The sequence below is a fragment of the Anarrhichthys ocellatus genome, unplaced genomic scaffold, assembly GCF_004355925.1.
Source record: "Anarrhichthys ocellatus isolate YVR2014 unplaced genomic scaffold, GSC_Weel_1.0 scaffold16, whole genome shotgun sequence".
Lineage (NCBI taxonomy): Eukaryota > Metazoa > Chordata > Actinopteri > Perciformes > Anarhichadidae > Anarrhichthys > Anarrhichthys ocellatus.
In genome coordinates this window covers 4,534,522-4,547,315 of record NW_022280046.1, presented here as the reverse complement: position 1 = coordinate 4,547,315, position 12,794 = coordinate 4,534,522, and the positions used below count along the sequence as shown (strand labels likewise).

Genomic DNA, 12,794 nt, shown 5'->3' with positions numbered 1-12,794 from the left:
CACACACACACACACACACACACACACACACACACACACACACACACTTTCTAGACTGTTTATGCATTGCATCATTCACCCTGCTGACATAACGTACCATGACATAAAACTCTAATTAATTCAGTATTATTTCAGCATTCAGTAATTCATCATCTGCGATATGATTAACCAAACTGTCACACTCCCGTACAGTCTCATTCATCAAAAATTTGCATGGGAATGTTGCGTCCAACTTGGGCCCGGGATACAATCTCGATGGGTGGTGCGCTCGGCTTTCTGTCGGCCCTGCTGACAAGTGGGAGGAGTCATACAGGTGTGGTTTCCTGTTTAGCCAATGGGGATGCATTCCGACCACTTTTTCACCTTGTCCCCATGCTGTTTTGTTTAATTTCTTACAGTGAATTACACCGTGGTGACATTTTTGACGCAGCGCAGTCAGGGCAACCAGTCTACCTTTTCTTTCAATCTACCTTTGTCCGATTTGGACCAGAGGGGGACTTTAGAGTACAACGGTGTCAAAAATAAGAAATCTGGTATGGGCTCCGATTCACCAATGCCACGGGAATGATGAATGACGGGGTTTCTACGGCAATGTATCAAAATGTGTCACTTTTGGCGCTGTTTTGAAGAGGTCTGCCATGACTGATGCCAAAAAAATGAATCTAATTTCACCTGCTATCCAGCTAGCCAGCTGCAGCGCGATTCCTGCGGGAATTCAATTCAAACTGTTGCCTAATCCTTATATTAGCAACAGACACAAATGGAGGGAAATGGAGCGCGATCGCTTGTATGCGAGGAGCTGCTGGCCAGCAGAGATAACGCAGAAGTGCCTCCCTCTCTTTTTTCCCCTGCTACAATGAGAAAGCATGGATTTGCTATTGACTAGAACATGTTTTTCCTCAAATCTGTCATTTCAGAATAGACACAGGCATCAAACATGGAGCATTGATGCAGTGACAGATGTACGCCAACAGCTAAACTGGAAGGAGGCAGATTAGAGGATGGAGCTGTCACAATAAACCTGAGGTATTAATGGATGCAATATAAAGAAATTGAAAACACACTCATTTTGGTTTTCCCTTGGATGAAACCATCGCTACATATCTGACTATATCCAGCGGAGACCTTTGGAGAACAAGTTGTACTTTAAATATGAATTGCTTATGTTAAGTAACCATGCAGAATGAAGTGTTAAATGAAAAAGTTAATTCACGCATGAATACAGATTTTTAGCTAAATACCATATTTAATTAAGATATTTTTCATTCCAATGATCCTCAAGGCTACTTGTCATTTACAAGTCTATCATATTTCAACAGCATCATGATGCTCAAGCACAGTGTATGAACCTCTACCATCAGAATAATGGATCTCAAAGGAAGCCAATGCCACGGAGACACGCTGTTAAACTGACGCCCATCTAGCTTTTGCATGATTATTAAAATGCACTGCCATAGCTGCAAAAATGACCAAATGTCATTTTAACAACTAGTCATTAGCTTGTCAGCCGGCAGCGGCTCCTATTGTAAGAACTGTTATCATCATGTTCAGCCCTTCAAAATATTATAACTCACTATTAAAAGTTAGACTATTTATATTTCATACTGTCAATTTCAATGAATGTCACTTTTCATACCAGTGGTGTGGTCCCCGCCCTTTCACCTCTCAGCCAATCACATGCCCCCCAGTCTCTTTATATAGCAAGCTCAACAGCTGCTGCAGATTTGGCCAGTTCGCACCTGATTGACACGCTGATATTCTCGAAACCATCAGGGTGACCAGCCGCCTGTTGCGCTAGCGGACCATAAGTTCTATTGTGAGTTCAAGTGGAAGCGTACAGCCAGCAGGGTAGCCATTACATAATCATGAGCAAAACATTTCCATGTAGCTTGAAGTCACAGCAAGTTCAGTTCTATGTGTACATGCATTGTTGTTGCCTTTGCTTTTGCACATATATACAGGCAAAAAATGTACAACATGTCTCATTAATAAATCATATTTTCCCTTTGGAGTGGTAATTGCATCATGGTCAGTGGCACCACGATTTTCTCTCTCATTTCTATTCTGCTGCAATTACCCAGTTCCCCCTCCGGGATGATTAAAGATTCATCATGTCTTATGTGAAATGACATTCGGCGGGCAATTGTCTGGGTACTTACTGCCGATGTGGAGGTAGATGGTGTCACGTCTCTCTCCGTGCGGGTTCTGAAAGCAGCTGTAGAGTCCGTTGTGGCCCAGGTCCACTTCGGTCAGCATCAGTCTGGGACCCTCCAGACGGTGCTGGGCTTTCACGTCTGTCCCGTTCACCTTCCATGACACCGATGCGTCATTGTCCAGGGAGCCGCACTGCATGGTTACATCACTGCCCATTCGCTCATACTGGTTCCTAGCAACTGGAAGCAAAGACAGAGGCAGAGGTTAAGGATAAGTGACATCAACAGCTAATAAGTCAGATATCTGTGGGGGTACATCACTGCCCTGTGTGCATTCTGACCGAGCAGATGGGAGCAGAGGGTAGAAAAACAAAACCTTTATAACTATATCAGCACATACAACAAGCAAGATATTCTGTGTGGGGATAAGTCTACTTTGGATAATTATGACATTGAGAATGGGAATAAAAAGATTCATATTCTGTTCCACAGTGTGCCTGATTTGGTTTCATAGAAGAGGCGCTGGAGGAAAACGCTATCCTTACTTTCCAAAATGGGGAGAATTTAGAAAAACGTCTTGTGTTGCCCACGTGGCCTTTATCCTTCTATGAATGACCTCACAGGCCGACTCAGAAACAGTGCCTTTGTCCACGGGGTCAGTAAAGTTGTAGGGACCGTGACCCCACCGGGGGCTCAGGGATATATGTGGGCCCGATGGGAGTTGTAGCCAGGACACTGGGGTTAGTAGCCCTGCTCTGGTTAGAAGTCCCATGGGCCCTGTCATGACCACACGGAGCGAAGACCTCTGTTTAACGCTGAAACACTGAGGATCAACAGCACAACAACAAACAACAATAAAATATTGATCCCCGTCTCAGGAAAAGCCCTTGTCTATGAAGAGAAGACAAAAAGAAAAGAGTGCCCCCACTGGCCTGGGATCAGATGCTGTCAAGATCCTTGTCTTACCCTGATGTCTCTCTCCGTGTCTTTCCCTTTATCCGTCTGTCCTCCTCCCTCCCTTCGCTCTCTCGCTACAATGCCTCCCATTTTGCAGTTTTTTTTCTTGATCGAGCTTCTTCCCTCCGTCGATCTAACGCAGCTGGTACGGATGTCAAACGTAGTGTTTCATCTATATTTAATAAGACAAGATCCCTGTCCCCATTAACATTAACCTGACACTGTTTGTTCTCTCTCCGTCTTCCTCTCTATCTGTCGTTCAGCCCCCCCCCCCTTTTCTGCCACCCTCCGCTTTCTGCTCTTTTATTTTTGTCCCCCCCCCCCCCCACTGTCTGTCCACCCAAGTTATCTCCTCGCTTGGCCTCGCCATTTCCCCGAGTCCATCTAATGTCCGTGCATAATACATGTTTGTGGCTAGAAATGCCCCTCTTCTTTGATCTCCTCCTCTGTAGAGTCACTTTCAACGGATGTGTGACTTTATTTACATAAAAAAAAAATAAAAAAGTTATTTGCATCTCAGTAAAAAAAAAAATATAAAAAGTTTGACTTTGATGTTCGCTTTGATGATTTTGTGCCCTTGTGCTTTATGTGACAAGTAAGTGGAGGGAGAAGAGAAGAGAAAGTTTCCTGCGTTACACATTGTAAGTCGGCGAACATTCATGTCGAGCTTGTGAGAAAATCATAATTCCACAGGGCACGCTGCAGAGTGTTATTACCTCCACTATGTTATCAAAGTGAGAGACTGTATTATTAAAAAGTTAGAAAAGGTCCCTGCCCAACCCGTCTTTAGGTGGCATTAAGCTGCTGGAGGAGAGTCCGACTGATGTTATCAGAAATCAGTATTTATAAGCAGGAGCGTGCCCCCGGGAATATTTCTGCTGAAACGACCTTTTCGGAGCTTTTTCCAGTGAACGTCCTTGAGAGTCTCAACACAGTGCTGATTCTTTGACCTCCTGTCTTGAGCCCCCCCCATCCGCTGCCACATCCCATCCTCCTTATCTTCCCGGGGTTGCATCACTCCCTCTCTATGTCTGTCCCTTCCGATATCCATTCTTCTCTCTAGCCGTTGCTCCCTCTCCGTCTCCATCGCTTTTCATCTCTGTCCTCTCCCTTTAACTTCTTCTCGTCTTTCTCTCTCCGTCGTATCAAAGTTCACCCCTCTCCTCCTCATCCTCTCACTCTGGCAGTCGGTCCCTATCTTTATCGCTAGTCCTCCTCCCCTGTCTCCTCACTCCCCTCCCTGCCATCTGCCTCTACCCATATCCTGCTTTGAACTTTAAGTTCTCCAGCTCTCGTTTCTTTTGACATGTTTCTCTCATTTAGGTTTCTGCTATGTTTTTGCCTCTTTGTGCTTTATTTTCTCTCACTCCCATATTGTCAGCTAGTTTGAACTAAAAAAACACATTAAAAACAATCAGCCCTTAGCCATGGCTGTCACTGATGTGGATGCATACAAATATTGAAGTCCAAAAGTTCCAAAAACATCTGGGCACACAAGTCAAAGAGGAATACATAGTGCATTTGTCCGGGGCTGATTTCAGCTGTATACGGATACAGCGTCGCTCATTGATTTGGTTTTTAATAGTTTCTGGACAACGATGGAGCTCTGTGGCTCAGAGAAAGAAGCTTTATCAGGCTCTGGCTGCACAGGGCAATACTCGATGAAAAGATCAATTCATCGTTGGTTTGGGTCTTTTCATGAGATCTGTTGACAATAAGAAAGATGCATAATATTACCAACCTCATCCTTTAACTTAACAGCTCTGGTCTGGGTCAGGTACACGCGTCACATGTGACTGCAAATTCAGGTGCCATCTCAGCTGTGGCAATCAATTGCTGTTACCTTCCATCTTTGCCTCTGTCTGTTCTCCTGCGAGTTATTCTCACTCGTTCTCCCTCTGTATCTCTCTCTCTCTCTGCTCACCTTTCCCTCTCTAATCTGCATCAATTTCTCTCCCTCTCACCTTGAAAACATCCCCCCCTCTGAAACTTCAGCATTCATGAGTGCTCGGTATATCACCCATCACTCCTCAAATGCAAAACAGCGGAAACACAAGCAGGCACGATAATGAGTACACTCATGTGATCACTATGCACAGGCGATCGCACCACCCTGCATAATGTCCTCGTGCTTCATCACCACACACACACACACACAAGCAGGCCTAATAACCATAATGACATTCAGCTCAAGTGCTATTGATTGCTTGCTAATAGACATGGCATTGTAAGCAGCGTTGGAACACCGCTATTCCCAACCGAATGAGAATGATAATCATCTATGTCCTTCACAGAACTTCATTTTTACTATTTGTACTCATTATTTTACTTATTTATGTTGATGACAAGGCCGGGCCCCCTCATGATTAAACATGTCTATCACAACTTGACGTTATTTTGAAGTTTTGGGCACTGCAACGAAGAAGAAGCAAGTCGTATCAGCGATCATTTAAGGATTAAAGACGGATAAACAATGACGGGAACACTGCAAAACTGCTGCAACTGACAGTTATCTCATGTGAGTCAAATCGGGTGTGGTCTGGTGTGTACTCAGGTGTAAAAAACAACAATAGGGAACACTGGGGCTCAGAGCAGTTACCATGAAGAGTCAACTAGACCTTTGCCATTACAGGGAAGATGGACGTTTTATTCATAGTGGGATTATGCAGGGCACTGAGGGTGTTGTACTTCTTATGCAGCCCTGTGGTGTTTTCCCAGAGCAGATTCGTTACCATAAAGAGACAACATAATGTCATGTTTTGAGGTCATTGGTGTTAAGACCTGCAGGACATCTAAAGCCCACATCTCTGTCCGGAGGCAATATCCAGAAAAATGAACATGCATGCATCCACGTGATACCACGAGCAATGCACTATATGTAAGGGTCCGTGGGCTGCTTGCTAAACTGACATGAGTGATGGACACACTACACGCATGCTGCTGCACATACTTGCCAAAGTGAAGCATTTCAATTGTGCACATGAGAGGAAGAGTTGATGGTGATGGTTTGAAGCAGAAAAAAAAGTCTGTGACATAGATCGAGGGAGATGGCGACACGACGTTGTGTTCCCCGCTTTACGGGAACAGAGGGACACTCGCAAAATTCACTTCTTTATCCTTTTGTGCCCTGATTAACCGTAATTCAAGCAGAAAGATCAATTAAGGTCAAATTATCATTAGCCAACTGTCAGAGAGGATATTCATGAGAACAAGTGGCCCCACTGTTTGATTAGCTGATTACACACCGCTGCAATTACTTGTTCAAACATCGAGTGCCACCGGGCACGACGCTGTCGTACCTTTCCACCGCGGCATCATCATCATCAAACGTCGACTGATGAAGTGAGGACATTGACTTGGAGGAAGAGGTTAGCTTAAGGATTACTGAGCTGAAAGTAATGCAGTCATTTGATACAGCGCTGTAATGCACACGCACAGATACTTAAAAGAAACACATGCAGCATCAAGGCAAGCACATGACGTAGAACTTTAGATGTTGCTGGCTGTTATTGACGATGATACGGGGATCGATTGTGTTGGTGATATCTGGACTCCTGCATATTTGCCATCTTGACATCGAGGACCACAATGTAAAACGATTTGGGACTTTATTGAGTCATGCTTGACATTTTTGCAGCTGTGTGTGTGTGTATTTAAAGGCACTCCTCAAAATGTCCAGACGGAGCAGAAGCGAAACCAGTCATGTGAAACGTTTCTTTAATGGTCTCATGGAAAGGCACTGAATGAAGATGATACGGTCCAGCTCATAAGGGTGTTGGATCAGCAAACACACATATGGGTAATTTTAGGAATCAATAGCAGATGGTTCTATAAGTTGTATGCATCCTTGTGTCTTCACCGTTTTACTGGTTTCACTACAAAGAGCTCGGTGTTTCGTTAAAGATCCTCTGAGTTTTGGAGCAGCAGCTGAGTAAGAACTGGGACCTCTGCCCTGCAACATCGGGGCACACAAAAATAAAACACAGTCTCCCACAGCTGAACAGGCGGACAATCACACATATAACTTTATAACCTATAAGACAAATGCACACACATTCACAAACCTTGTGGACTAGATTAGAAAGTTGCCAAATGTTAACTATGGACAACCAGCTACGTGAGCCTGTGTGTGCGTTTCTGCCTCTTCATTTACTGCCTCTCAAATGTACAAGAGTGCTTCTGTTGCTTGCTGCATCTGTGACTTCACCGTGCGTGCCAGCATTAGTGTGTGTGTGTGTGTGTGTGTGTGTGGGTGTGTGTGTGTGTGTTCGAAGCGTGTGCTTGTGTGTGTAAAAAAAAAGCTGTAAGTTACGATCCGACTCCACAACAGCGCCGTGAAATGAAATTGAAGTTCAGCGCTGGCATCCTGATTTACCATCTCAAAGTGTTATATTCCCTGCGTTCCCGTGACAGTGCGTGCGCGCGTGCACGAGTGTTTCAGCGTGAATGCGCGTGTGTAAGTGTATCTGTGACAATGTGGTGTAGATCTCCGTGCGGCGAAGCCCCCTCCTCGCCGAAAATCATTGGCATGTGCATATCCGACCGTGCCGCTTTCCAGCCGGGGCTGTAACTCACCAGCGCATTTATCAGTGAATCGCATTCGTATGCCTGAGGGGAGCCGTGCCTTTTGAAAGTCCAACAGTAAAATATTGGATTGGCTGACACACAGAGATGGAGCCCTGGGAGAATTATCCGTTTAGAGGATCACATTTATTTTTTTCACTTTGTGGCTGCACATAGAGATGCCGCCTATGCCGGCGTAGAGCAATACAATGCACACAGCTGAACAGTGGTTATCGATCTTGTTTTCTGCAGCGAGATACTTTTCTTCTGTGTTTTCACTTAAATTGAAAATTGAAAGCTGAATTAAACGGATCATCTCTTATCATAAAATGCGTGATCTCATTTTAAACAGTTCACTTGAATATGCTTCTGGAAATACATTGGAGGGAGAAATAGCCACTGCAGGGACAGCATCTTGATTCATATTTGAATATTGGAGTCGGAGCTCATAAACAGTTATGGACGGAGCGTTAGAGACTCCTCGGCTCTGATTGGTCGGGTTTTTTTCGGGGGGGGCCATTAGAATCACTTAAAGAAGGCAGAGGAACCTGATTTTACCATTTCGATTCTGTCGAAAAAAACCTGCAGCTTTAGAAAACCAAACATTAGACACAAATCTTTTGTTCCCACCCTTTCATTTCAGAAACACAAACTGTTTATTGTGTTGTCAATAATAGATCAGCAATATTATCATATTATACATAAACAAATCAGTTAATACGTTAAGAGATGCTACAGCTAGGTTATAGGTAAGATACATATTGAATTACTGTCACTATAGGTAGAGTAAGTAGAATAGACACATGGGTTATTCACGTCTGAGTAGCTTGTTGCTCAGGGCCCCTGATCCACCACCTTTCCTCCGGCTTTGGCCTTCGCCCGTCTTTCCATTGCCCCGTGAGCGCGGACACGCCGCTATCAAGATTATTTCCAGAACCATTTTAAATCCTTAAGCTGCCTTAAACCATACATATTCATTATTTCTCTGCAAATAATAGTTCACGAGCTGCTCCAAAGCAAAAAGTTTGTTCTGAATTTGAAGAGAAAAGCTCTGAAGCTGAAATAATATCCTAATAATACTGGCGGAAGTCATCAGGTTAGTCTTTAATCATGTAGTTAAAAATGTTAACCAGAGAAAGGCCAAAGAGAAAATCAAGAAGATCTTTGCATAAAGAGGGGCTACTTCTTGTAGCCACTTCCCATGATTCATAGCAGGTTTCTTCTTATCGCAGTCTGCCTTTGGTCTGAAAATAGTTTTGTTATGAGACCAAGCCACGCGAAAGGTTAATGCATTTCAAAGGTGGAAGTGGTCCTGCAACCCTGTCGGCTTTACGGCACGCTTATATACAGTGTTGTCCTTAAGATTGCTATCAATGTGCTGAGCAAACAAGGCAAAAGCAAGTCCTATTTAAGCTACGAGTGAGTTCTACAGATAGTATCAAACAAACAAGTAGTCACAATCACTGTAAGATATACTGGCATTGAGGAATAGAAGTTTGAACACATTCAAGTAGAGGGCTTTCATTTTCTGCCTGGATATTTGACAAGAGACACCATACGAAGCAACTGGCTCGGACTTTACAAGAAAGAAGAGGGGCAGGCACCACCTTTCCAAACGGACTCCCATTGGCTATTTATTGCAGGCTGTGGACAGAACATGGATGCTGCTACTAGCTCACGGAGGTGTCAATCAAAAGGTCAGAGCGCAGGTGCCATTTTGTTACCAAGCTATTGGCAGTAACGGAGAACACTCGGACAATTAGCACATTTGCTTGCTAATTTGAAATAATCCACCGGCGATCAGTTGGTATTTGTTAATATAATAATGTGTTTTGGTCTAAATATTTTACTGGACAGGATCCTCTGAACCTTTACCAATGCTACAGGATGGTTTTTGTCAAATGTTATTGATCAGTGGATTACTGATGAGGCTTTATATGTCATTTTGTTATTGTTTGTTTGCTTGTTGGTGGTCTGGCTGTTGTGGTTGTATCTTGATATGGTTTGCATCAATCAAATCACAAGTGTTCCAAAGATATGTTGCATGAGTGACCACTTAAATAAAGCAGATAATGAGGCTTCTCTATTTTCAGACATGTTATAGAATAAGCGATGAATTCATATATTTAAAAGTATCAAGAGATTAATGACAACAGTCCTGACATGCAGCCTTTTTTTTTTTTTCTTCGCTCGGGTTTTATAATCATTTTTTACATTCAGGAAGACTTTTCCTGCCTCAGTCAGCATGTGGCAGAACTAGTTGGGCAGGTTCCTCAGATGTTTCCGTGATGTATGACACAGCAAAATGCCCCCCCCCCCCCCCCAGTGATTTATAAGACAGAGATTCAGATTAACTACTGTATGACATAATAAGCATGGCAATAAACCGCTGCTGACACTTTCACGGTCATGCACATATTAATGCACTGATGCAGATGTTCTGTAGCTCTTGGTCCACATGTAGGATATGCTCACACACACACACACACACACACACATAGGGGCCACACAGGCACCAAAAAACAAACACATTTGGACAGAAGTATGCACAAACATACCCACCCACCCACACGCACGCTCTCACACATACACTTCCTCTGCAAACATCTTGGAATTAAGTTATCACTTTATCCTCTCCTGTCTTTTTCCCACAGAGAGATTAACATTCACTCTCTCTCTCTCTCTCTCTCTCTCTCTCTCTCTCTCTCTCTCTGCATTTGCCTCTCCTTTCATGTAAGCACTGAGGCAGCTGCAGCTGTGTAAGTGTGTGTGTGTGTGTGTGTGTGTGTGTGTGTGTGTGTGTGTTTTCTGTGCATGTCTGTGCATGAGTCAGGGCACCGACACTCAAATAAATCCACTTCCTGCTTCCTGCCATCTTATCTCGGCCCCCGCCGTACATGTAAATGTACAGTGTTGTGTGTGTGTGTGTGTGTGTCAGTCTGATCATCGCCCTCATCATCTGGCTTGCGGAAGCCACTGGAGAGGACAGGAAGATTTGCAGGCAACGGGGTTAATTGATACTTCAGATTTTAGATGTCTATATTCTGGGAGGAACATGGATGCGGGGGAGATAAGAGGGAGCGTAAAAAAGGAGAGGAAGGAGTGGAGGGAAAGAGAGAGTTGAAAGATGATAAGGAGAGAGCAGATGGAAGGGGAAGGGGGACGGCACGGGAGGGAGGGAGGGAAGGAGGGAGGCAGGATTGTTGAGAGCGTGTAGGGCAGTTAATATTTTACAAGCCTGGATTAGAGTGGTCATGAAATGAGGAATGGGAGAAGGATTCCTGAGAATCAGCTACACAGAGAAGGAGAGAAAAGGAGTGGGACAGCTGGATAACACCGCTTTGATCAGAAACATCTGCAGGTTTTGCAGCAGAGAGAGAGAGAGAGAGAGAAACAGTTTGTCTGGACAAGTTTCAGCCTGAGTCGCTATCTGGGTTTTCTCTTTAATCACCTCGAGTTTGTTCCCAAAGGATCATTCTTGTTGTTCTGCATGTTTTAACTTTGACAACAAATCACAAATGTTTATAATTTTTTTAAGGTGCTGATCGGTTTAAAATGTGTTTCACTCACATTTCCTGCTGCAGGACACTGATGTCCACAGCTAACAATAAACAATACGTTTGTGCAACACTGTCAACTAAGAAAAGGCTTCAGGAAATAGAAAATAAAAAGTCAGAAAAAGAATAATAAAAATAATGAAGGGTTGAACTACAAAGTGTTTGCACAGGAAATTGCATTTTTTTTAAACCAGAAGCAGCATTATCATTATTTTCCAAAATGTACCAGATTCAAAACCAAGTGCAACGTGTCCTACATACATATGTAGTTTGGAGGGCAGTGCATGTGTTTTACTGCTGACTTTTTCCCAAATCACACCGTACGTTTTTTAAATTGATTTCCCATCCAGGCTGCCCCGCTGGTCTCCATCACTTCCACTATGTTATGAGAGACAACTCGCAGAGACGTCTGTCTTGCTTGACGCAGGCAATCCATCATGGCATCACATCTCCATTATTTTCTGTCACATCAGCAAAGAACCAGGTGTAAACATGTAATCTACATGTTGTTGACCCACCGTGACGTTAGGTGGGGATGTTGTCTCTAACCACACTGGCTGTCTCAGCTCATAGCAGACTGTAATCAGTCGGGTTTTTGGAAGAGACATAAGAGCCAAGGTACTGATGACGGCATAAACCAACCCATCATTATTCTGGTGAAATGAATGTGAGTTTGGTTTTTTTGGAAGGGAAAAAAATAAAATATGTCAGTGGCAGCATATCTGCTTTTGTAAAAAATTGTGTTTCTAATAAACGTTTTCTGACTCCCCTTTGGCACGACTGTATAATAATGATAATCACACAAAAGCCTGCAGAAACCTCCCTCGCAGTCCTAATCTTATTGTTTAATAACATGGCTAACATCACCCTAAGCCTTCCCACAGAGCCAAACACTGAAGGTCAGCGCTAATACCAGGCCGCTCATTTATTAAACCAAATGGAGGAGAAAAAAATAAAGAGCAGAAGAAAGTATGCGGATAGAGGGATGATAAAAGTGGGGAAAAGAAAGAGAATCAGAGGGAAAATAGGGACTGCAAAGAAGGGTAAGAGGAGAGAGAGTAAAGGGCATATAAGAGGGGTCATGAGGGAAGTTAATAAGGGGGGCAAGACAAAGTATGAAGTGATAAGTGGGTGAAATGGGGGATATAGGAGGGAATGGTTTCAGAGGGAGACATGAGAAGAGAGGGACGGATACGGAACGACCGCCTTAATTAATGGACTGTAATATATGACACTCGTCCTGGCTTCCAAGATAATATCAGCAGGAATTACAGCCTCCATCGCGGGCACACTGTGCAAATATACAACGACCTTGACAGAGGCACTGAAGTGGCAGGGAAATCTGGAAAAAAATAATAATAACCTTGACAGGAACTTAACGTGTCTTGCCTGCAATAAAAATGTTATGATAGCTCCAATTATGAAAGAGGCTGATGAAAGTCTTTCTTTTTTCTTCCATAAAATCGGCTGCCTTCACCCTTGTGCAGAATCCAGGCCAGCTAAATGTGTTTAAAGTGGTAGCATTTGACTTTAACACATTATTGACAGTTATTTATATATCTAT

General features: G+C 43.6%; 1 protein-coding gene across 2 annotated transcripts in view; it reads right to left on the bottom strand.

Moving 5' to 3' along the window:
* Positions 1-12,794, bottom strand: part of cntfr (ciliary neurotrophic factor receptor) — a 202,228-nt gene that overhangs the window by 80,915 nt on the left and 108,519 nt on the right. For both annotated transcript variants that reach the window (XM_031855473.1, XM_031855472.1), the window contains one exon: positions 2,160-2,393. In XM_031855473.1, coding sequence (XP_031711333.1) covers positions 2,160-2,393 — 234 coding nt within the window. The remainder of the gene's footprint in view (positions 1-2,159; positions 2,394-12,794) is intronic.